General features: G+C 62.6%; 1 protein-coding gene across 1 annotated transcript; it reads right to left on the bottom strand.

The window, feature by feature from the left end:
- Positions 1-611: 611 nt before the first annotated feature.
- Positions 612-24,011, bottom strand: RPIA (ribose 5-phosphate isomerase A). Its single transcript, XM_068167615.1, has 9 exons — positions 23,725-24,011; positions 16,051-16,111; positions 13,884-13,939; positions 9,010-9,069; positions 7,598-7,662; positions 6,822-6,890; positions 5,341-5,482; positions 4,501-4,600; positions 612-2,336 (listed from the first exon to the last, which is right to left on the bottom strand). Exons 1-9 carry the CDS (start codon positions 23,905-23,907, stop codon positions 2,239-2,241), a joined length of 834 nt encoding a protein of 277 aa, XP_068023716.1. The 5' UTR covers positions 23,908-24,011; the 3' UTR covers positions 612-2,238.
- Positions 24,012-24,983: the final 972 nt, after the last annotated feature.

Genomic DNA, 24,983 nt, shown 5'->3' with positions numbered 1-24,983 from the left:
CTGCAGGGCCACGGGGGGCACAGGTTCCCCCTGCACCCTCCCCCCTGGACCCAGCTCTGTGGCAAGCACTGCTGCTGCAGCTCCCTGTGGAGCTGTGGGGTTCCTCTCTGCAGAGCTGCTCCACTGCTTGCTGCTTCGGGGGGATTGCCTCAGGAGCCCAAAGTGCATCCCCAACCCCAGTCCCAGGGCAGGAGTGGGGCTTGGCAGCAGCAGGCTGGCAGGAAGAGAGGCTCTGGTGCTGCTGGCACGTTGTGGGCTGGATGGAGCCCAGCTGGCTCCCAAGGAGTGCTTCAGAATCAGCAGAATGGATGTGCAGGGAGGGGAGGATGCAAGCCACAAAAATAGCTCCTTCTTGGAGACAAAAGCAGCTGTGTTGGGAGGCAGGTTTGGGACAGGCAGATTTAGGAGAGGAGAGCTGCAGCCTGCGAGTGGCCATTAGATCATCTGCTTTGTTAACCCCTGGAAGCCTGCAGCACAAAGGCCAAACGCTGAGAGGGGGAAGCTGGCCTGGGGGAAGGGCCCTTGGAAGGGGCAGAAGTCAGCCTGAGGATGCCCACAGCAGAGGATGCCCTCAGCAGAGTCCCTTCAAGAACCAGCCAGCCACCAGAGAGTGTAGTAGAACAGTTTTATTTGAGTCCACAAGACAAAGAGAGGCCTTGCATCTGGCCATCAGAACCATGCAAAGCACCTGGACACCACAACAAGAACGAGCTGGTGGAGGAGTCTCTCTCCTGCTACATGTGGAGAGCTCGGGCAGGAAGCCTTCTCCTGTGCCTTCTGCTCTGCCCTTCCCCAGCCCAACCCGCGGCCAGCAGGGGGACAAGGAACCTTCAGCTGCCGCCCAGCAGCCTTCCACCTGCCCTCAGCGGCCGAGAGCTGCTTCTCCACACTCCACCAAGGACTCAAGAGTTCTCTGGGCTAACAGAGTCCCAGACATCTCCAACGACAGGAACAGACTTTCATCAGAGGTACTGAAACCACGGAGAGCAGCTTTGGGCTCAAAAAACACCAACCCAACGAAAGAGCAACGTCCCCTCCAGGACAGGACCGCAGCCCTGGCCCAGACAAGAGGATGCAGAGCCCAGCAGAAGGGGCCCAGCAGAGAGGACAGACAGACATCCCACAGGGCTTAAAAAAAGTGGTGTAGAAAAAGAAAAGGCAATAAAATCCCGAACCAAAAAGGTTCCAAATAAGGCATCAGCAGGTCCCCACTGCATGTGCTCTGTGTGTGTGCATCACTCTGCCAGACAGGGGGCTCAGGGTGGGGCTTGGGACCTAGGGGCACCAGCACTGCTGCCCTGGGTCACCAGCACCACCAGCACTGCTGCCCCGGGTCACCAGCACCACCAGCACTGCTGCCCTGGGTCACCAGCACCACCAGCACCGCTGCCCCGGGTCACCAGCATCAGCAGCACTGCTGCCCTGGGTCACCAGCACCGCTGCCCTGGGTCACCAGCACCACCAGCACTGCTGCCCTGGGTCACCAGCACCACCAGCACTGCTGCCCCGGGTCACCAGCATCAGCAGCACTGCTGCCCTGGGTCACCAGCACCACCAGCACCGCTGCCCTGGGTCACCAGCACCACCAGCACCGCTGCCCTGGGTCACCAGCACCACCAGCACCGCTGCCCTGGGTCACCAGCACCACCAGCACCGCTGCCCTGGGTCACCAGCATCAGCAGCACTGCTGCCCTGGGTCACCAGCATCACCAGCACTGCTGCCCTGGGTCACCAGCACTGCTGCCCTGGGTCACCAGCACCAGCAGCACCGCTGCCCCAGGTCACCAGCACTGCTTCCCCGGGTCACCAGCACCACCAGCACCGCTGCCCCGGGTCACCAGCACCAGCAGCACCGCTGCCCCGGGTCACCAGCACCACCAGCACCGCTGCCCCGGGTCACCAGCACCAGCAGCACCCAGAAGGGTTCAAGTTCTGTTCCAAACCCCAAGAAACGCAAGCCCAACGCCAGGCCCCCAGGCCCGGGGCACTCTTTAGGTGCAGCACTCTTCGAACCTCAACTCAAACGCTCGAATCAACTCCGCGCCCCTGGCTCCCGGGCGCCGCCGCAGAGCTCTCCGGAAGCAGAGCCTGGCTCCTCGCTGCCGCACGGCCACCGTTCGCCGCGGCTCCGGAGGGGCCCGGCGCGGGTCCCGGGGCCGCCGCGGCCGCGCTGCGGTTAAGGCAGGGGCGGGGAGGGCAGCGCGGAGCGGAGCGGCGGCGGCCGGGGCGGGCGGCGGGTCAGCAGGGCTGGCGCTGGAGGACGCTGACCGAACCGTCCTGCATGCCGAAGTACACCGCCTGCGCCATGCCCAGGAACAGCCCCGTCTCCACCACGCCTGCGGGACGGCACCCGGCCTTAGGCACCCGCACAGCGACCGGCGGACACACCGGCACACCGACCAAGGACAGCCCCGTGCCCGGCACACACACACGCCCCATGCCGGGCAATCCCTCCCCCTGCCCCCCCCCGTGCCCGGCACACCCGACCAAGGACAGCCCCGTGCCCGGCACTCCCTCCCCCCGACCTCCCTCCCGTGCCCAGCACACCCTCCCCCTTACCCCCGTGCCCGGCACACCCTCCCCCTGCCCCTCCCCGTGCCCGGCACACCCGACCAAGGACAGCCCCGTGCCCGGCAATCCCTCCCCCGACCCCTCCCCCCCCGTGCCCGGCACTCCCTCCCCCTGCCCCCCCCGTGCCCGGCACACCCGACCAAGGACAGCCCCGTGCCCGGCACTCCCTCCCCCGACCTCCCTCCCGTGCCCAGCACACCCTCCCTCTTACCCCGTGCCCGGCACTCCCTCCCCCAACCCCTCCCCCGTGCCCGGCACAGCCCCCGGCTGCAGCCACATCACAGAAGGTTAGAGGTTGGAAGGGGCCTGCAGAGCTCACCCAGCCCAAGCCCCTGCCAGAGCAGGGCACCCAGGGCAGGGCACACAGAGCACATCCAGGGGGGGCTGGAAAGGCTCCAGAGCAGGAGACTCCACAACCTCTCTGGGCAGCCTGCTCCAGGCTCCAGCAGCCTCACACCAGAGAGCTTTCTGCTCATGCTGAGGTGGAACCTCCTGGCTTCCAGGTGGAATCCCCTGCCCCTGGTCCTGGCACAGGACACCACCACAGTGCTCCTGGCACCTACTTCCTGCCTCCCACCTCAGACATTTACAGACATGGATCAGTTCCCCTCTCAGCCTTCTCCTCTGCAGCCTACCCAGCCCCAGGCCTCAGCCTGTGCTCACCAGGCCCCCTCAGCATCCTTGCAGCTCCTGTGCAGCACTGCAGCAGCAGGGCAGCCCAGGCCAGCAGCTGTCCCCAGAGCATTCAGCTGCTCCCTGCTTCCTGCAGCTCTGCTCCTGCCAAAGCCCCAAGCCTGCCACATGCTGCTGGCTGCCAGCAAGTGCTGGGTAACCACTGGGCTCACAGAGCCTGGGCTGGGCCAAGGCCAGCAGGCTGCTCCTCCAGCAGGGCAGAAGCCAGTGGGTCCATACAGCAGCCTCCCCAGCAGCTCTGAGGGGAGCAAGGCCACCAGGCAGAAGCAACCAGAAGCTACTGGCAGCTCCTGACAGCCTACAGCCACAGCCTCTGCCTGCTCTGCTGTTTGCACTGGGCAGGATGGGGCAGGGCTGTGTGCTGGGGACACTGAGCTGTGGGCTGCAGGACCCCACTGCTCCTGCCCTGACCAAGCACACAGCCAGCAAAGGCAGCTGTGGAGTGGACTCCAGAGAGCCACACAACTGTCTGGGATGAGGAAAAACTACTTTGCTGCAGAGTGGTCAGGGCCTGGCAGAGGCTGCCCAGGGAGGTGGTGGAGTCCCCATGGCTGGAGGTGCTCCAGAGCCCTGTGGCCATGGCAGCTGGGGCCAGGGTTTGGTGGCCACGGTGGGGTTGGGTTGATGTTGCACTGGGTGAGCTCAGAGAGCTTTTCCAGCCCAAACAACTCTGTGACTACAGAAGGCTGTAAGCAGCTTCTGGGAAATGCTGTAAGCCAGTGCAGAGCCTCCTGCCAGAGCCCCCAGGGGCTCCATGCAAGTCCCTGTCTGAAAGGGCTGAAGGAGAGCAGGGCAGAGCAGAGCAGTGCTGTGCCTGACAGAAGTGGTGTCCCAGGGCAGCCAGCAGCACCCCAGGGCTTCAGCACTGCACAGGAAGGCCACCAGGGTACAGCTGTGCTGAGGCAGCTGATTGAGCTCTCAAGGAGAAACAGATGTGGGTGCCAGAGTCCTGGAGCAGGCTGCCCAGGGAGGCTGTGGAGTCTCCTCTGGAGATACTCAAACCCCACCTGGATGTGTTCCTGTGGGACCTGCCCTGGATGACCCTGCCTCAGCAGCACGCTTGGACTGGCTGAACTCCAGAGGCCCTTGCCAACCCCCAGCATGGTGCTGACCCAGGAGAGGGCAGGAAGCACTCATACATTTCCTCCTGCCCAGGGCAGAGCTCCCAGCAGCAGGGTTGTGTGCCATGGAGCAGGCCTTAGCCAGCTCTGTGCTGCTCAGCATCACAGCCATTACCTGGTATCATCTTTATAGCAGTGTTGACTTCACTCCAGTCATGGACCTTGTCAAACTTCCAGTCCAGGATGAAGTTCCCATTGTCTGTCACCACAGGGCCCTGGGAAGCACAGAATCACAGAATTGTGTGGGCTGGAAGAGCTCTCTGAGCTCATCCAGTCCAACCTCCAACCCAGCCCCACCATGGCCCCAGCTGCCATGGCCACAGGGCTCTGGAACACCTCCAGCCATGGAGACTCCACCACCTCCCTGGGCAGCCTCTGCCAGGCCCTGGGCAGCCTCTGCCAGGCCCTGACCACTCCTGCAGCAAAGAAACTTTTCCTCATCTCCAACCTAAGCCTCCCCTGGCACAACTCCAGGCCATTTCGCTCCTCCTATCACCTGAGACTAGAGAGCAGAGCCCAATCCCCAATTCCCTGCAGCCTCCTCTCAGGGAGCTGTAGAGAGCAAGGAGGTCTCCCTCAGCCTCCTCTGCTCCACACTGAACACCCCCAGCTCCCTCAGCTGCTCCTCCCACTTGTCACCAGGAGCTCCTTCTGTACCAAGCACAGCCAGAGTCTGGCACAGCCCTCTTGGGGTCCAGCCATCCCCACAATGGTTTAGTGGACCAGAGCAGTCCCCAACAGCCTCACCCAGGCCACCTGCTCCTTCCCCTGCACACACACAGAGCCACACAGGAGCAGGGCACCAGGCTGCCCTTGCATCACTGCACCCTCTCAGCAGAGATGCCAAACCCATGGCCTAGGAGAAAGCTCTTAGTCTGGAGGGCAGCCCCCTGGGCATGGCCAGAGGCTGGGGTGCCCTGGGGGGGGCAGCTCTGGGGTGCCCAGGGCCTCTCACCGCTTTGCTGACCGCCATGCGCAGCTCCGCCGTGCCCCCGAAGCTCCTGCTCAGGGCTCTGCTGACAGGGACGTAAGCCATGGGGATCACCTCGATGGGAATTCCCTTCTTCCAGTGCTCCCCCAGGCTCTGGGATCTTTTCCTGAGGACACAGTTGGAGGAGGGGGTGGTCAGCATCAGGCCTGGCACCGCTGCCCCCGTTCCGAGTCACATTCCCCCTGGTGGCGCAGGCCCCGGCGGACGCGGCAGGCAGCTCCCCTGGGCACACATGCAGGAGGAGCAGCGCGGCGCAGGAGGAGCAGCGCAGCGCAGGAGGAGCAGCGCGGTGCAGCAGGAGCAGTAGCTAGCTGCAGGAACAGCAGCTCGGCGCAGGAGCAGTTCGCCGCGGGAGGAGCAGCTCGGCGCGGGAGGAGCAGCGCGCCGCACGAGGAGCAGCTCGGCGCACGAGGAGCAGCGTGCCGCGGGAGGAGCAGCTCGCTGCAGGAGGAGCAGCTCCGCGCAGGAGGAGCAGCGCGCCGCAGGAGGAGCAGCTCGGCGCGGGAGGAGCAGCTCCGCGCAGGAGGAGCAGCTCCGCGCAGGAGGAGCAGCGTGGCACAGCAGGAGCAGCGCGGCGCAGGAGGAGCAGCTCGCTGCAGGAGGAGCAGCTCCGCGCAGGAGGAGCAGCTCGCTGCAGGAGGAGTAGCTCCGCACAAGAGGAGCAGCTCCGCACAGGAGGAGCAGCTCCGCACAGGAGGAGCAGCGCGGCGCAGCAGGAGCAGCGCGGCGCAGCAGGAGCAGCGCGGCGCAGCAGGAGCAGCGCGGCGCAGGAGGAGCAGCTCGCTGCAGGAGGAGCAGCTCCGCGCAGGAGGAGCAGCTCGGCACACGAGGAGCAGCTCGCTGCAGGAGGAGCAGCGCGGCGCAGCAGGAGCAGCGCGGCGCAGCAGGAGCAGCTCGCTGCAGGAGGAGCAGCTCTGCGCAGGAGGAGCAGCTCGGCACACGAGGAGCAGCTCGCTGCAGGAGGAGCAGCGCGGCGCAGCAGGAGCAGCGCGGCGCAGGAGGAGCAGCTCCGCACAAGAGGAGCAGCTCCGCACAGGAGGAGCAGCGCGGCGCAGCAGGAGCAGCGCGGCGCAGCAGGAGCAGCGCGGCGCAGCAGGAGCAGCGCGGCGCAGCAGGAGCAGCTCGCTGCAGGAGGCTCTGCTCCCTCCTGAGCCCTGCTCTGACATGTTTGGGGCAAACAGGACACGAGATCCTTTCCCTGCAGCTGCATGTGCAGAAGGGCCAATGCATTCTGTGCTGCCAGGCACCGAGCTGCCAGCAGAGCAGCCCTGCCCTCAGCAGCTCCGCTGGCTCCCAAGCAGGGCCTGCTGAGCTCAGAATGAAGCAGCCAGGCTGAAGTGACTTGCTAGGAGTCTGCCCCAGTGGAAGGAGAGTCAAGGCCTCCCACAGCAGCTTCCCAGCCCTGCCAGGGGACACAGAGCTGGCTCCAGCTGTCACACTGCCACCTGTAATCGGCGATGACGATGAAGCACTTGGCATATCCTGCAACTATCTTCTCCTGGGTCAAGCAGCCACTGCAGGGGCAAAAACACATCCCATCAGTGTGACAGCCCTGCACTGCCTTGGCCTGGGTCAAAGATCAGCCATGGGCAGGGTCACCTCCCACCAGCCCAGCTCACTCAAGGCCTCATCCAGCCTGGCTTTCAACACTGCCAGGCTTGCAGCCTCCGCAGCTTCCCAGGGCAACCTGTTCCAGTGCCTCACCACCCTCATGGGGAAGAATTTCCTCCTAACATCTAATCTACATCCAGCTTCTTCCACCTTGAAGCCATTGTTCCTCATCCTGTCACTCCCAGCCCCTGTCAAAAGCCTCTCCCCACCTCTCCTGGAGCCCTTCAGGTACTGCAAGGCTGCTCTGAGGCCTCCCTGGAGCCTTCTCTTCTCCAGGCTGAGCAGCCCCAGCTCTCAGCCTTTAAAACACCAGCAGAAAGCAGACTGCTCTTCAGTGTCCCTGGTGCTTTAAAACTCCAGTCCCCTCCACTGGCTTCTTCCTGGCTTTGGTGGTCCTCCTGTCCCATACCAGGGCTCCTTCCCCTGCCCCACTCTGTCCCTCTCATGCCTTAGGTCAGCAGCCAGCTCTCACCTCAGGTGCACTCACAGCCCTGCACAGGATCCCCTCAGCCTCCCCAGCCCACCCCAGAGACATCTGCAGCCAGGCCAGGACGCTCAGAGGCCACCCAGCAGCAGCACCAGGCACAGACAGACGGACAGCAAGGCTCACCCTCCACCTTTGATGAGGTTGAGGTCAGAGTCCACTTCATCTGCTCCATCGATGGCAACGTCGAGCTGTAGGAAGAGGAGGAGCCTGCTGTGGAAATCCCTCCTGGGAAGCACCCAGAGGCTGCTCCTGGGAGGGTGTCAGGTCCCAGGCAGCAGGCAGAGATGCTGTGAGAGCTGGGAGCACTCTGCTGCCTCCCCAGAGACAAGCTGGTGTGTCCCCCACCCCAGGGCACCAGCCCCACCCCTGCCTGCATCCACGTCAGTTCCCCTCTGCTGCTGTGAGCCATGGGCTGGGGGCTGCTGGGGGAAATCTTGGTCACAGCACTTCAGCAACACCACATCTCCATCCCAGGCCACCAAGCCTCAGCCTGGGAGAGATTCCAAAGGCCTGGGGGGAGCCATAACTGGGCAGCCTGCTTGCCAGCTAACAGGGCAAGCACTCAGGAGGGACTGCAGCCCAGGGGGGAAGTAAACAAAGCCAGCTCTGGTTCAGAGAATCAGAGAGCTGCCTGGCTTGGAAAAGAGCTCCAAGATCATTGAGTCCAACCTTCAACCCAGCCCCACCACAGCCACCAAACCATGGCCCCAGCTGCCATGGCCACAGGGCTCTGGAATACCTCCAGGCATGGGGACTCCACCACCTCCCTGGGCAGCCTCTGCCAGGCCCTGACCACTCCTGCAGCAAAGAAACTTTTCCTCATCTCCAACCTCAGCCTCCCCTGGGGCAGCTTCAGGCCACTGCCTCTCCTCCTATCACCTGAAACTGGGGAGCAGAGCCCAACGCCCCCCAGCTCCAGCCTCCTCTCAGGGAGCTGCAGAGAGCAAGGAGCTCTCCCTCAGCCTCCTCTGCTCCACACCAAACCCCCCCAGCTCCCTCAGCTGCTCCTCCCCAGGGCTCTTCTCCAGAGCCTTTGTTGCCCTTCCCTGGCCCTGCTCCAGCTCCTCAGTGTCCTGGGAGTGAGAGGAGCCCAACAGCTGCCTGAACGTGCTGAGCCAAAGGCTGCTGGAGCTGCCTGAGGAGCAGCCCAGGGGCAGGAGGTCAGGGGCAGGAGGTCGGGGGGGGGGGGTGGTCACAAGGACAGGTCGTCGGGGGTGTGTGGTCACCGGGGGGAGGTGGGTCGGGGGTGTGGTCACCGGGGGGAGACGTCGAGGGGGTGTGGTCACGGGGGGGGGAGAGAGAGGTCACGGGGGGGGGGGAAGAGGCGGTCGGGGTGGAGTGGTCCCGGGGCGGGAGGCCGTCGGGGGGGAGTGGTCCGGGAGGAGAGGCCGGCGGGGGGCGGGCGGGAGCCGTCGGGGGGGGGCGGAGCCGGGGGGGGGGGGGCGGGAGCCGTCGGGGGGGGGGCGGTCACGGGAGGGTGTGGTGGCGGGCGCGGTCACGGGGCGGGCGCGGTCACGGGCGGTGTGAGCACTCACCTCGGGGTGCCGGTCCAGGTCGCTGAGCGTGAGGCCGCTCTGCAGGATGAGCTGCCGGGCCTGTGCACCGACACAAACGGCAGTGAGTGCCAGCAGCACAGGGCAGCAGCCCCCTCTGCCAGCCCCCTGCCAGCCTCTCAGCTGTGGCAAGCAGGGGCAGCCCCCTGCTGCAGGCCAGGCTGGTGGGCAGGCTGCAGCAGCACAGCGGTTCAGCAGCAGGTCACTGCTGCCACAAGCTCACCCTCTGCTGAGCTGAGCTGAGCTGAGCTGGGGCAGGACTCCGCACCCTGCACAGCAGCCAGCACCATCAGCCTGCTGGCAAGCAGCTGGAGCCAGGGCAGAGGCTCTGGGAGCCCTGTGCTGCTGCAGCTTGGCCACCGCTGCCTCTCCTGCCCACCCAGCCCCTCTGAGTCCCTTTGGCTGAGAAACAGGAGCCACACGAGGAGAAACTGCAGGAGTGCAGCACTGACAGTGCCAGGGGGGCACACTGGCAAGGAAATCCCCACACCCCCCCCAAAAAACCCAAAAGAAGGCCAAAAATGGCAAGTTGAGCCAGTGGGAAGCCTGCTGAAGCAGCTCTTGGGTGGCACTCATCTGCTTCTGAAGCCACCATGGACCCCGTCAGGGCCAGTGCCACATAGGACACCCAGAGCTACCCTGGTGCCGCCCCTGAGATGAAAAGCAGGAGCTGGAGCTCACAGGAGCTTGAGGGCATTGGATCCTCTGTGCTGCAGAACATCACAGAGCCACAGAATGGGCTGGCTTGGGAGGGACCTTCAAAGCTCATCCAGCTCCAGCCCCCTGCCCTGGGCAGGGACACCTCCCCCCAGCCCAGGCTGCTCCAGGCCTCATCCAGCCTGGTCCTGAACACCTCCAGGGAGGAGACAGCCACAGCCTCCCTGGGCAGCCTGTGCCAGAGTCTCACCACCCTCACTACCAACAATTTCTTCCTCCTCTCCACTCTCAATCTCTCCTCTCCCAGCTCAAAGCCATTGTTCCTCATCCTGGCACTCCCAGCCCTTGTCAGCAGTCCCTCCCCAGCTCTCCTGGAGCCCCTCAGGTACTGCAAGGCTGCTCTGAGATCTCCCTGCAGCCTTCTCTTCTCCAGGCTCAACAGCCCCAGCTCTCCCAGCCTGGCCCCACAGGGGAGGTTCTGCAGCCTCTGCTCATCTCTGTGGCCTCCTCTGGCCCCTCTCCAGCACCTCCAGGTCCTTCTTGTGCTGGGGGCCCCAGAGCTGGAGGCAGTGCTGCAGGTGGGGGCTGAGCAGAGCAGAGCAGAGGGGCAGAATCCCCTCCCTGTGCTGCTGCTCTCCCTGCTCTGGCTGCAGCTCAGCACTCAGCTGCCTCTGGGCTGCCAGGGACCAGTGCTGGCTCCTGGGGAGTTTGTCACCACCTGACACCCCCAAGGCCTCCTCCTGCAGCCTGCTCTGGAGCCACTCCTCACCCAGCCTGGATCAGTGCTGGGGATTGCCCTGAGCCAGCTGCAGGACCTCACACTTGCACTCACCCAAGGGAGGCTCCCTCCACACACAGACTCTGCTCAAGTCTGAACCTCCTGCCCTGCTACAGCTAGACCAAAGCCCCTAACACCACAGCCTGAGCCAACTGCTTCCCATGGCTCTCACCCACCACCACCCCCCAAGTGCATCAACCCCCCCCCCCGTGGGCACCCCAGCAGCACTAAGGTCAGCAGGTGGTGCTCCTGGCAAGGAGCTACGACTTGGCTTGTGTGCTGTGGCATTTCATGGCATGCAGCTTCATCCCCACAGGCTGTGTGCTGCTCATCTGTGCTCACGGTTTGGCCTAGCCCTCACAAAATCCAACCAGCAGGGAGCTTGCAGCGTGTCCCTGGATCTGGGGATGGAAAGCACTGAGAGACACAGTGCTGGACATGCAGCCTGGGAGTCACTGGTGTGGAAAGGAGGTGGCTCTCAGGGTCTCTGCTGCCATGCCATGAGAGCAGGGCAGGGCAGCAGGACTCCAAAGCAGAGCTCCCCCAGCGGGGAGAGAAGCATCAGCAGCGGCACAGCTGCGGGCAGGGCAGAGCTCTGGTGCCCTGTCTGCTCAGCTCCGGGTGAGAGGAAGGCACAGCACAGCAGCCAAGGGACAGGTACTTACCCTGCTCTAGCTTACTGCTGCTGCTGGGACCACCCAGACTGACAAGAGGAAAGGAGGAGAATTAAAGGCCGGGGAGCTGAGGCAGCCAGCCCCACCTGGAGGCAGCACTGCTGCCTGGGGACTGAGCATGCTGAGCAGCTCAGGGAGCCTGCCCCAGCCCTGGGGCACTGCTGCTGCTGCAGGGCTCTCTCTTCCCTTTAACCACCTCTTTGTATCACTGCTAAGAAACCCTGCAGTGCCACACCACTGCCCCAACCCTCCACAGCACCACAGGCTCCAGCACATCCCTCCTGCCCTGGCACCGCCTCCCCCAGCACCTGACACTGCAACCCAGAGCACTGCTCCTAGCTCAGGAGGGTCCCTGTCCCAGGATGGGATATTTTACACAACCACTGAAGTGCTTGGGTTGGAAGAGCCCTCCAGGATCACCCAGCCCAACTAAACCCAACCCCACCATGGCCCCAGCTGCATGGCCACAGGGAATACCTCCAGCTGTGGGGACTCCACCACCTCCCTGGGCAGCCTCTGCCAGGCCCTGACCACTCCTGCAGCAAAGAGTGGCACAACTGCAGGACATTTCCTCTCCTTCCATCACCAGAGACTAGGGAGCAGAGCCCAACCCCCACCTGGCTGCATCCTCCTCTCAGGGAGCTGCAGAGAGCAAGGAGCTCTCCCTCAGCCTCCTCTGCTCCACACCAAACCCCTCCAGCTCCCTCAGCTGCTCCTCCCCAGCCCTCTTCTCCAGACCCTTCCCCAGCTCTGTTGCCCTTCTCTGGACACTCCAGCCCCTCAGTGCCCAAGGCAGACTCTCACCACACTCTGTATGCCCTACAGAAGAACTGAGAGGTTAAAGGAGGGAAACAACCAACCAAAAACCCCCACAGAACTAGGTTTTGCTGCAGCCATTTGTGTTACACCCCAGGTGGCCACTGCCAGTTTGCCACAGCTGGGAAAACCAAAGCTCCAGCACCCCACCCTCACCCCCACACAACATCTGCAAGCTAAGAGGAGCTTCAGTGGCCACAAGAGTTGAGGGAAGCTCATGCTGGCCTCTATCCAACCTCCAGGCTGAAGTGGGCTCAGTCTCCAGGTCACTGAGGTCCTGAAAACCCCTCAAGGACAGCCTCAGAATCACAGAACCAGCCAGCTTGGAAGAGGCCTCCAGGATCACCTGCACAGACTGCAACACTGCTGATGAAGTCAGGGGGGTAAAGCTGGGGCAGAAGCACCACCCCAAGGTGCACAGCAGGACTGGGAGAAGGGTACAGGGCTGACTCTGGGCCAGGGCAGAGGGTGGTCCACATCAAGTCACCACTACCTGCCTGAAGGGGCCAAGGGGCCAGCTGCTCCTCTGCTGCACATTCCCACCTCAGGGAACAGAGGCAGAGACCAAAGCCAGTTGCCTGAAGACAGGGAAGCAGCTCAGAAGCCTCCCCAGCAGCTCTGCTTTTCACCACCAAGCCACACCATCCCTCTCTGCAAACCTCTCAACAGCCACCTTGGGGTGACCCAATCCCAGGTGGGGACTCCACTGATTTCCATCCTGCAGTCCCTTCTGGAAGGCAGCTGATGCCCTGGGGGTGCCTCCTGGAAAACCAGCAGCTTCCTACTACTGCTTGCAGCCTGGCTCTGGCAGTTTGCAGGGCTGGACACAGAGTCAAAGGAGGCCAACAGCCTCCAAGGAACTGTGTCCTAGGAGTCTGGTTCACCACTACAGAGCAGCTGCTCCACGAGCAGCATCCAGAGCTTGCCACACACCAACACAGCTTCAGCACACAGCCCTGGCACCATGGCACCCCTGCAGCTCAGGGCAGGCTGAAACAGCACCAGCTCACAGAATCACAGCATTGTTTTGGTTGGAACAGCCTTCCCAGAGCACCCAGGCCAACCAGTGCCTAACTCTGCCCAGGCTGGGGCTGAGCCATGGCCCTCAGCACCACAGCTCTGCCTCTGTGAGGCACCTCCAGGGATGGGCATTCACCCACCAGCCTGGGCAGCCTGGGCCAGGCTTGCAGTTAAGAAGTTTCTTCTAGAGTCCAACCTAAACCTTCCCTGGGGCAAATGGAGGCCATTTCTTCTTCTCCTATCATCTGACATTAGGAAGAAGACACCAACCCTCCCCGGCTGCAGCCTCCTCTCAGGGAGCTGCAGAGAGCAAGGAGCTCTCCCTCAGCCTCCTCTGCTCCACACCAAACACCCCCAGCTCCCTCAGCTGCTCCTCCCCAGCCCTCTTCTCCAGACCCTTCCCCAGCTCTGGTGCCTTTCTCTGGCCCTGCTCCAGCTACTCAAGGTCCTTCTGGGAGTGAGGAGCCCAAACCTGAAGCCAGCACTCAAGCTGTGGCCTCCCCAGTGCTGAGCCCAGGGGCACAATCCCTGCCCTGCTCCTGCTGCCCACAGCACTGCTGCTCCAGGCCAGGCTGCTGGTGGCCTCCTTGCCCCCCTGGGCACCCCCTGGGCTCACCTTCAGCTGCTGGCACCCAGCACCCCCAGGGCCTTCTCTGCTGGGCAGTTTCCTGCCACTCTACTCCAAGCCTAGAGCCTTCATGACCCAGCCCTTGGCCCTGCTGAACCTCACCCCCCTGGCCTTGGCTCATCCATCCAGCCTGTCCTCAAGGCTTCCCGAGGTCCATCTGCAGGCTGCATCCCAGCTGCTTTCAGTGGTGCTTCCATTAACTCCCAGCACAGGGAGCCAGGCTGGAGAGCTGCCCAAGGGAACCCCCTGAGTGTCTGGAGCAGCACAGGAGGGCAGCACTTACCTGGAAGGAGGTTGGGATGCAGACAATGCTCAGGTTCTCTTCTCTCACCCGCTGGGCTGCAGGGGAAACACAAACAGCAGGAGCCTGCATGTGTGCTGCAGCAGGACAAGCTCACAGCAGCTTTCCCTTTAAGAGCCCTCACTTCAGAGCAGCCCCTCTCAATCACTGCAATTATTTGCTTGGCTTGCCAATCACTCAGTCAGGCTCACCAGGCAGCCAGGTGCCACCCTGCACAGGCTGAGCCTCAGCTTCCGCAGTCAGAAGCATTTAGCCCCCCAGCCTGGCTCAGCCCTCCCAGGCACCAGGAGCCATTACCCTTCCGTGTTTGCAGCAGCAGAGGAGCCTGGGCAGCCAATCCTCACCTGGGACACCAGCCCCAGCCCATTCCCTCCCTCCAGCAGACTGCTTTTGCTGTGCTCCTTGGGAACAGAAAGCTTCAGCAGCTGCCTGAGAGGCTTTCTGGCCTGCTGCCCTGGGGACCTCACATTCATTTATTACAGAGCACTGAAACCCGTGGCAGGGAAGGGCCTAATAAAGTCCAGTATGCCATGAAGTGGAAGCTCATCTTTCCTCCCCCAGGCTAAGCCCAAACCACTCACACACCTATTACTGAGGTCTCATTATGAGCAATATGCTGTTTCACTAATTACACCACTTAGGCATAAGCCACCAGCCCCAGAGTCAGCAAGAGCAAGCACAGGGTGCTGCCAGGGGAGGTTGGAAGGAGGCAAGATGCAGTCCCTGAGGCTGCTGGTCCAGTGCTAATGTGCTCAGCAGGGGTGAGAACTCAGAGTCTGCAGCCAGGGACAGACATTCCCCTTCCAATACCACATCCAGCTACTCAGAGACCAATCCTGACCAGACTGAGAGTGGTTGTGACACTGAGCCAAGCCCAGAGAGCTGAGCTGAGCTGAGCTCCCACACCAGCTCCCAGAAGAGGGCTATGCACAGCCTCTGTGGGGTGGGTTAGGTGCCAAGGGGCAGGCACAGCACCACCTCTGCTTCACTTCTGTGCCCAGACCTCAGCCCTCCTTGCTGGGGGCCCTCCAGGTCCCATTCTGCCCCCAGGAGCTGCAGGGCTCCAGCAGATCCCCCAGAAGCTGCAGGGCTCCAGCAGGTCCCCCAGCCCCCAGGAGCTGCAGGGCTCCAGCAGGTCCCCCAGCCCCCAGAAGCTGCAGGGCTCCAGCAGGTCCCCCAGCCCCCAGGAGCTGCAGGGCTCCAGCAAGTTCCCCAGCCCCCAGGAGCTGCAGGGCTCCAGCAAGTTCCCCAGCCCCCAGGAGCTGCAGGGCTCCAGCAGATCCCCCAGCCCCCAGGAGCTGCAGGGCTCCAGCAGGTTCCCCAGCCCCCCAGGAGCTGCAGGGCTCCAGCAAGTTCCCCAGCCCCCAGGAGCTGCAGGGCTCCAGCACGTTCCCCAGCCCTCCTGGTGGGACACACTGAACCCTGCTTTCCCTCCCTGTGCCTGAGCAAGGCCCCCAGGAGTGAGAGGGCTGATGCTGCACTCCACACAGGGCTGCTCTGCTCTGCTCAGCAGCCAGGGTCAGCAGAGCAGGATGAGGGCTCCAGCACCTCCTTGCCCTTCCAAAGAACCACTGCACCTCTGCCCCCTCTGGAAGGAGGCGTGAGGGCAACCACCCCTGCTCGGCAGAAATGCTGCTTGAATGCTGTGCTCTCACCTTCTGAACCCCCTCCTGAGCAGAGCTGCCCCCAGGGCAAGCAGGGAGATGCAGCTGTAGGGTATACAAAACACCAAACCCAGAGGGCTCCCTTGCAGTCCCCTCCAGCAGCAGCCTCGCAGCCAGCCTGGACGAGAGCTGCGCACCAACGGTTAACGGAAGCAGAGCAGCTGCATGGCCCACAGCCAGAGAGCAAGCCAGGGCTTGGCAGAGCTGCACTGAAACAGGGGCTCAGCTCCAGCACAGGGGGAGTGCCAGTGAAGCACTCTGGCTGGCAGCATGGGCCAAACAGGTGCCACACCATCACCCCCTCAGCACTCTCCAGGCAATACACTCGGAGCACAAGACCCAGTTTTAACCTTTGGCTTTCAGCAGGCAGTGAACAGATCGGAGCTCTAAGGCAGTAGCATCCAGACTGCTTCCAGGGGCTGGGGCAGCCACAGGAGAGGACTTTCTGTGGTGGGAAGGAGAGGAAGAGGAGGGGAGCAGCCTACCTAATCGATGCACAGCATGGACAACCGTGGAGCCGCTCCCGATGCCAAGGACCTGATTGTTCTGCAAAGCAAAGAGAGGCAGAGAGCTGTCACTGGGGATGGCTGCAAGGGGGCCAGAGCAGGGCCACGAGGAGGAGCAGAGGGCTGGAGCTGCTCTGCTCTGAGGACAGACTGAGGGAGTTGGGGTTGTGCAGGCTGGAGAGGAGAAGGCTCCCAGGAGACCTCATTGTGGCCTTCCAGTATCTGCAGGGGGCTCCAAGAAAGCTGGGGAGGGACTTGTGAGGGTGTCAGGGAGGGATAGGACTGGGGGGGATGGAGCAGAACTAGAAGTGGGGAGATTGAGATTGGCTGTGAGGAAGAAGTTGTTCCCCAGGAGGGTGGTGAGAGCCTGGCACAGGCTGCCCAGGGAGGTGATGGAAGCCTCCTGCCTGGAGGTGTTTGCAGCCAGGCTGGAGGTGGCTGTGAGCAACCTGCTGTGGTGTGAGGTGTCCCTGCCCATGGCAGGGGGCTGGAACTGGATGATCCTTGGGGTCCCTTCCAACCCTAACAATGCTATGCTTCTGTAGCAGCAGGGCTGGCAGCTGCTCCCAGCAGACTGGAGGTGTTGAACACATGTAAGAGGAACCTTGCCCAGAGATCCCTGCCAGCACACAGCAGCTCAGCAGGCTGCAGGCAAGGCAGGGAACGCAGTGTGCCAGCGAGGGCACAGCTGCTGCTGCACCTCAGGGGTGCTGAGCAGCTCAGCCTTGCCCTAAAGGCCATGCCCTTGATAAATGCCCCTGCTCCTGGGGTGTCCCACACAGGCACTGAATTGTTGGGGTTGGAAAAAGAAGCCAGTGGGTCCATACAGCAGCCTCCCCAGCAGCTCTGAGGGGAGCAAGGCCACCAGGCAGAAGCAACCAGAAGCTACTGGCAGCTCCTGACAGCCTACAGCCACAGCCTCTGCCTGCTCTGCTGATTGCATTGGGCAGGATGGGGCAGAGCTGTGTGCTGGGGACACTGAGCTGTGTGCAGCAGGACCCCACTGCTCCTGCCCTGACCAAGCACACAGCCAGCAAAGGCAGCTGTGGAATGGACTCCAGAGAGCCACACAACTGTTTGGGTTGGAAAAGGCCTCTGAGCTCACCCAGTGCAGCCAGCAACCCAACCCCACCACAGCCACCACACCATGGCCCCAGCTGCCATGGCCACAGGGTTCTGGAACACCTCCAGCCATGGGGACTCCACCACCTCCCTGGGCAGCCTCTGCCAGTGTTCTGAGAACCCTCTGAGTGAAGAAATTGTTCTGCTACCCAGCGCTCCCCTGGCACAACTTCAGGGCCATTTCCTCTCATTCTGGCTGCTGGCACATCCTCTCCTGCCGGAAAGCTGAGAGCTGCAGACAATGCCACAAAGGAAGAAGCTGAAACAGCCTCAAGATAACATCTCCCAAGGAAGCCACACAGCAAAAGCAAGGGTTTGCTGCCAAGAGTAGGGATGCACCAGAGGCCAAAGCAAAGAGCACAGCAGCTGCTCTGGAGCACAACAAAAACTGCTCCCCCAAAGCAGAGCACACAGCTTGGCTGCATGAGAGCCCAGCAGCGAGCCTGAAGGATCATAGTATCATAGTATCAGTCAGGGTTGGAAGGGACCACAAGGATCACCCAGTTCCAACCCCCCTGCCATGGGCAGGGACACCCCACACTAGATCAGCCTGGCCAGAGCCTCATCCAGCCTGGCCTTAAACACCTCCAGGGCTGGGGCCTCAACCACCTCCCTGGACAACCCATTCCAGGGCTTCACCACTCTCATGGGGAAGAACTTCCTCCTCACCTCCAGCCTGAATCTCCCCACCTCCAGCTTCATTCCATTCCCCCTAGTCCTGTCACTCCCTGAGATCCTGAGCAGTCCCTCCCCAGCCTTCTTGGAGCCCCCTTCAGATACTGGATGGCCACAATGAGGTCACCTCAGAGCCTTCTCTTCTCCAGACTGAACAGCCCCAACTCCTTCAGTCTGTCCTCACAGGAGGGGTGCTCCAGCCCTCTGATGGGTGAGCCTGGCAGGGTGTGCTGAAGAGGGTCACAGCTTACCCACAGCTCAGCCCTGGCCTCTCCCTGCCTAGGGTGCAGTTTAAGAAGGGTCACTGCTGTCTCACCCAGAACAGAACTTGTGCAAGCTGCTGCAGGCTGAGGGTGGATGGGTGCAGCTCTGTTAGCTCCACAGAAGGAGCTCTGCTGTGTACATCTGTTTATCATCAGCTCCATCTCCCACCAACTGAGAGCCTCTTACAACTTCCCATTTCCAGTGTGTTTCTCCTTCTTGGGATGGGTTCCAAAGCTTAAATCAACTTAAAGAGGCCAAATATCACTAGAGAGAGACTCCAGACGGGAGAGACTTGAAGCCATCCGGAGAGGCAGGCAGGGAGCTGCTGTGCTTTATCTCCTGGACATTAGACAGGTCTGGGGCTCTGTCTCCATGTGGAGTAAAGCCACAGCTCAGCAGTTGTGGAAGGAAAAAAACACACCTGCAGCACTTCAACCAACTAAAACTTAACTCAGGTGACAGCCTGCCTGCTCAAGGCAGGTCACATTCCTCTCGGATTAACAATTTCCCTCCCTGCTGCAGGTCAAGAACCTTAAAGAAACAAATGTTCTCTGACACCCAGCAGGCAAGCAGGGGCTCAGCTTATCCCCCAGCTCTCACTAAGCACCATGACTCTGCAAAAGATGGGGCAAGCAACAGCTGCCAGCTGCATGCCAGCAACGCTGCCAGCGGAAACCCAATAGCTCCCCGAGGCCTCCTGCTGCCGCCCTCCCGCGCTCGGGGCCAAGGGTGGCCAGGCAAGGGCAGGGCAAGCAGAGCAGGCAGCACAGGGGCAGTACTTGCCTCAAGGTGGAAGAGGCAGGGGCTTCTCTGTGCCCTCACTTCTAGGGGGTGGGACAGCTCCCTGGGGCAGCTGGATGCCCTAAAGGAGTGGGGAAAGTCTCAGGGTCAGCCACTCCACCATGAAGCAGGAGGAGCACATCAGGGTCCTGGTGATGAATTTGAATGGGCTGGGTTGGAAGGGACCTGCAAGATCAGCCAGCTCCAACCCCCTGCCATGGGCAGGGACACCTCCCACCAGCACAGCCTGCTCCAGGCCTCATCCAGCCTGGCCTTCAACATCTCCAGGGAGGGGACAGCCACAGCCTCCCTGGGCAGCCTGTGCCAGTGTCTCACCACCCTCACCACCAAGAACTTCTTCCTCATCTCCAGTCTCCATCTCCTCTCTCCCAGCTCAAAGTCATTGTTCCTCGTCCTGGCACTCCCAGCCCTTGTCAAAAGTCCCTCCCCAGCTCTTTCAGCTCCCCAGCAGGGAAGCCTGCTCTGAGGTCTCCCTGCAGCCCTCTCTCCTCCAGGCTGCACAGCCCCATCAGTGAGGAGGTTTAAGCTTCCTCCCCTGGGCAGGGGCAAGACCCTGAGCTGAGTGAGGTTCCCAGATAGACTCTAAGCCAGCCTGGTCCAGCAGTGCCACAGAGTTTGCCCTTCTGCAGCTCCCAGCTCTCCCTCCTCAGCTCCAAGCCCAGCCAGGCCATGGGCAAAAGCAGAGGGTGGCCAGAAGCAGAGCAGAGTGTGCATAGGGCAGGTCCTGCTCTCAGCACCACCTGCACAGAAGAAGCCATTGCCAGTTGCTTACCCCAGCACACAAACCCCAGGGCTGGAGCCACACAGAGCTGAGGACTCCGGGATGGACTCCCTGAGCAGAGCCAGCAGTGAGCACTGCCCCTGCAAACCCAGGGCCCAGCACTGCAGGTGCCAACCAAGCCACGGGCATGGAGTGGCTGCCAGCAGCACCACCAGGCTGGGCCAACCCAGGTGTGCAGGACTCGGACTGACGTGGGCAAAGAGCAGGAGATCAATACAGGGCAAAGGCCAAAGCTGCCTCTCAGCAGTCCTCAGCCCCCTGGGGCAGAAGGGCCCACGGCTCTCGCCCACACTGTGCCCTCTGCAGAGCTGCCAGCAGGGCTGTTGTGCCCTCAGCACTGTTGTGTAAACCCAAAGCCAGCTCTCCCCAAGCCGCTTACAGCACTAAAGCCCCAGGCCAGCCTGCTCCAATCAGCCCTCAGGGCAGCAGAGCCCAGGCCTGGGGCTGGTCACACAGCCACAGAATGGGCTGGGTTGGAAGGGACCTTCAAAGATCACCCTGCTCCAACCCCCTGCCATGGGCAGGGACACCTCCCACCAGCACAGCTTGCTCTAGGTCCCATCCAGCCTGGCCTTCAACACCTCCAGGGAGGAGGCATTCACAGCCTCCCTGGGCAGCCTGTGCCAGAGTCTCCCCACCCTCACTGCAAAGAATTTCTTCCCCATCTCCAGCCTCAGTCTCCCCTCTCCCAGCTCAAAGCCATTGTCCCTCGTCCCAGCACTCCCAGCTCTTCTAAGAAGTTCCTCCCCAGCCTTCTTGCAGCCCCTTCAGCTACTGGAAGGCTGCTCTGAGGTCTCCCTGCAGCCTTCTCCAAAATGAACAGAATCCTCTTGGGGTGTGCTGCAGTACTGGGCAAATCTGCTCCTACAGCTGCCCAGGGACAACTGCTGCGGGCAAACAAAACTGGCTTTAACAAAAGCAAGAGCAAAAAGCTCTCCTCTCCTATCCCCCCACACACCCCCAGCCACAGGCTGCACAGGGAGCTGCTGGGATGGGTGTGAAGGATGGTGCCAGAGGAGGAGCCTGAGCTAGGAGCAGTACCAAGCCCCACGAGCAGTACCAAGCCCCTTGAGTCACCTCCCGATCAGGCAAGGGCGGAGGGAGCCTCCAGGTTTGCTTTCAGACTTGATGTTGTTCCTCCCACTAACAGCGACAGATCTAAAGCCCAAACTGTTACACACAGCAGCTGCACCCTGACAGTGCGAACTGAAGGGGAGGCTGGCTCCCTCGGAGAGCTGCAGCCATCTAACTGTGGCGACCCTGACCTGCTCTGAGCCAACCTGCACAAGCAGCAGTTGCAGCCTTCCCCTGGGCACTGTGTGCTTTCCTTAAGCAGGCTCACAGCCAGGCTCTGAGCTTTGATCAGCCAGAAACATCACCCCGAGCCTGCTTGGCTTCAGAAGAGCACAAGGGACAGCTGCTTTCACTAGGGGAAGCTCAAAACTGAGAGCCACATTTCCATCCAAATCAAAGGTGCACTCAGCTCTTCTAACCTCCAACCTAAACCCCCGCCCCGATCACCACCCCGATCACAAAGCGGAGCAGGAGCTAGTGCTGACAGCAGGGACTCAAGCCAGGGGCAGTGTCCTGCAGAGCCCACTCTGTGACTCCCAGCTGGAACACTGGGGTCATGGTCCTGCTCTCACCCAGGCCAAACAAGGTGTTTGTAAAGTACACCAAGGGGAGTTTGGAGTGGGACCCTGGTCACTGCCTCAGCTGTTTGTCCTCTGTCCTTGGGTGTTTCTCACCCAGACCTGGACCTGCTCCTGTGCAACCCGCTCTAGGTGATGCCGCTCTGGCGGGGGGGGGGTTGGACTCGATGATCTTCAGAGGTCCCCTCCAACCCCCAACACTCTGTGATTCTGTGACTGTGTGCCCACCCACAGCAGCAGTCCTGCCCTGGCTCCACACCTTGGCTCCACCAGTCCTCCTGCAGTCCCTCCCCACACAATTCCGCGGCTTGCTTCGGGTCAGCAAGCGAAGGGCTTCTCCCCCCCTACCCCCCCCCCCCCCCCCCCCCCCCCGCCTGCTTTTCTTTCTGCCGGCCGGGACATCCTGCAGCTGTGCTCCTTGCAGGCAGGTACAGAGCGCTCAGAGGCTACAGAACCAGTGAAACATTGACGGGAGGCCAGCGAAGCCCTCAGAGGCTACAGAACCAGTGAAACATTGACGGGAGGCCAGCGAAGCCCTCAGCAACAGAGCCCCAAGGCACCAAGCCAGCGCGGGAAGCTGGAAGGAGAACTCCCCTGCCGCCCCCACCCCCGGCTGCTAACGTCTTGGCAACAACTCCACTCCAGTTTCGCCACTGTCGTTGCAAAAGGCCTTGCACAGCAAACACTGCGATAACCGCTGCGTGCCTTTAACCCTTCACCTCCCAGGCGTTCACCATCAGGCTTGAGTAGCCAAAGCTTGAGTAGCTCCGCTCCTGGCTGCCCTTCAGCCCCTTGCTGCACCTCCCTCCCTGCGGAGGGCACAGCTCCCTGGTTAGGGGCTCTGGCTCAGAAACAGGGTGCAGCAGGGGAGCACCCCACAGCTGGATTAAGGAGCGGGACACGGCGCTAGCCTGTACCCCCACGGCAGCCCAGCTCGCAGGAGGGGGCAGAGTGAAGGTGTAGAGCTGCTCAGGACCGCTGCCCGGGCGGTGTGTGCAGGGTGTGCGCAGGGCGAGGGAGAGGCGGCTCCTGCCTTGTCTGCAGGCGGAAAGGAGCGCACACCTAAACGAAGGAGGAAGAGGCTTGGCAGGGACAATCAGTCCATTGCCCCCCGAGACTCTCCGTGCTCCAGATGGGGCTGAGTTGCCCGTGCATGCCACAATCCATCCATGCACCTCCGGGCTGCTGAGCGCACGGGAGGAGTCCCTGCAACCTGCAGCCGGTCCACGCACTGGCAGGCGTGGAACACCCCACGGCCACCCTGCACTGGGCGTAGGTCCCTGCCACCCACAGCTGCTCCGCACACTCCAGGGTCTGTCCATGCACTGGGAGGCTCCATGCACCCCATCACCACTCCATCCGTCGGGGAGTCCCAGCACCTCGCCGCCACTCTGTGCACTGGAGGGGTTCGTGCAGCCCGGAGCGCCTCTGTGCACCGGGAGGCTCTGTGCACCCCTGGCCACCCCGCAAGGTGGAGGTCCTACCGTGTCCGTGTCCGTCCCCCTATTACTCCACACACCCTGAGGTCCATCTGTGCACCCGGTGGCCATTCTGTGCACTGGGGACACTGTGCACCCCAGAGCCGCTCCGTGCTTTGGGGCAGTCCCTGCACCCCAGAGCCGCTCCGTGCTTTGGGGCAGTCCCTGCACCCCAGAGCCGCTTCGTGCTGTGGGGCAGTCCCTGCACCCCAGAGCCGCTCCGTGCTTTGGGGCAGTCCCTGCACCCCAGAGCCGCTCCGTGCTTTGGGGCAGTCCCTGCACCCCAGAGCCGCTCCGTGCTTTGGGGCAGTCCCTGCACCCCAGAGCCGCTCCGTGCTTTGGGGCAGTCCCTGCACCCCAGAGCCGCTCCGTGCTTTGAGGCAGACCCTGCACCCCAGAGCCGCTCCGTGCTTTGGGGAGTCCCTGCACCCCGTGGTTGCTCCGTGCTTTGGGGCAGACCCTGCACCCCAGAGCCGCTCCGTGCTGTGGGACAGACCCTGCACCCCAGAGCCGCTCCGTGCTGTGGGGCAGACCCTGCACCCCGTGGCCGCTCCGTGCTGTGGGGCAGTCCTTGCACCCCAGAGCCGGGCAGACCCTGCACCCCAGAGCCGCTCCGTGCTTTGAGGCAGACCCTGCACCCCAGAGCCGCTCCGTGCTTTGGGGCAGTCCCTGCACCCCGGAGCCGCTCCGTGCTGCGGGGCAGTCCCTGCACCCCAGAGCCGCTCCGTGCTGTGGGGCAGTCCCTGCACCCCAGAGCCGCTTCGGGCACCCCGAGGCTCGGTGCCCCCCGCCGCCACCCCCGTGCCCCGGGGGCTCCCCGCCGCCGCTCGCAGCCCGCGGGGTCGGCGCCCCGAGCAGAGCCGAGCCGTGGCAGCCTCACCTGGACGTGCTGGTCCACGGCGGCGAAGGCTGCCAGCTTCTTGGCCTCCTCTGCCATGGTGCCGCCGGGCCGCCCGCGGGTGGAGAAGCGCCTCCGCGCCGCCGGCCCCGCTCTGAGCCTGCCTGGCGGCCGGGCAGCCAGGGCAGTGCTGCGGAGCGGGCCGGGCCGGCCGAGGAGCCGCATGCCGCCGCGGCCCGCCCCCGGGGGGCTCTCCCTCACGGGCTGGAGGCCTGGGCCGAGCCGGCTGCCTTCCTCCTCCGCCTCCTTCTGCTACTCCTCCTCCTCTTTCTGCTGCGGAAGGCTGGGACTTGTAGTGCTGCGAGCCGAGAACTACAGTGCCCATAATGCACGGCACGGCGTGGCGTGGCACGGCTCGGCTCGGCGTGGCACGGCTCGGCACGGCTCGGCACGGTTCGGCGTGCCCGCGCCTCCCTCCCTCCGCCGCGCTGCTCCGCAAGCCGGAGGTGCTGTGCTGTGTCCGTGCGTGTGGGGAGATGCTCAACCCCACACGCACAGCCTCCAAGTGTCACAGCATCCCGGCGGGGTGGGCTTGGAGGGAAAGATGAATCCGAGCTAGAGCTTCCTGTTCCTAACGGCGGCAGAGGAGTCCTCTGAAACTTTGAATAAGGGGGAGTGCACAGGACAGTTGTCCGCGGGGTCTCTCACATGGCTGGAAGGTGCAGCTTCCCTTCCATCCTGAACTCCCAGGCACGAATTTCCCTTTCCCCCTGGCTGAGGCACTCAGGATTTACAGACTCCCCGATCCGCCTACTGCATGGAACACCCCCACCCCCTGCATCACACACTCTCTGTTCATCTGAATGAGGCTTCTCACTTCTCTGGGTAAAGAAGTTAAGCCTGAGCTCTGTCCTAACAGTTCAGCAGCTCAGGTGGTGTTCAGTGTCTGTGGCCTTCAGACAGCCACCTGCTGATTGACAGCCAGAGCCCCGGTGAGGCCCTGGGCAGAGGCTGTTTGTGATCCTCAAACACATGGATAAGCTGAACTGTCTGGTTCTGCTTTGCTATTTCAACTCCCTCTTAGCCAGTTCTCCCTTCTGTAAAGACGCTGCCCCCCTTAATCCTATCAGAAGGGACCCCTGATGATCACCCAGTCCAACCCCCCTGCCAGAGCAGAGGCAGCCACAGCAGCTTGCCCAGGGTCACAATGGCCGGCGGGGGTTTGTTGGAATGTCTGCAGAGCAGGAGACTCCACAACCTCTCCTGGCAGCCTGCTCCCTCACAGGAAAGTTTTCCTCCTG

Source organism: Melanerpes formicivorus, unplaced genomic scaffold (assembly GCF_026170545.1).
Source record: "Melanerpes formicivorus ecotype bairdi unplaced genomic scaffold, bMelFor1.0.p_v2 SCAF_121, whole genome shotgun sequence".
In the NCBI taxonomy this organism is placed as follows: domain Eukaryota; kingdom Metazoa; phylum Chordata; class Aves; order Piciformes; family Picidae; genus Melanerpes; species Melanerpes formicivorus.
This window is presented reverse-complemented; position numbering and strand designations above follow the sequence as displayed.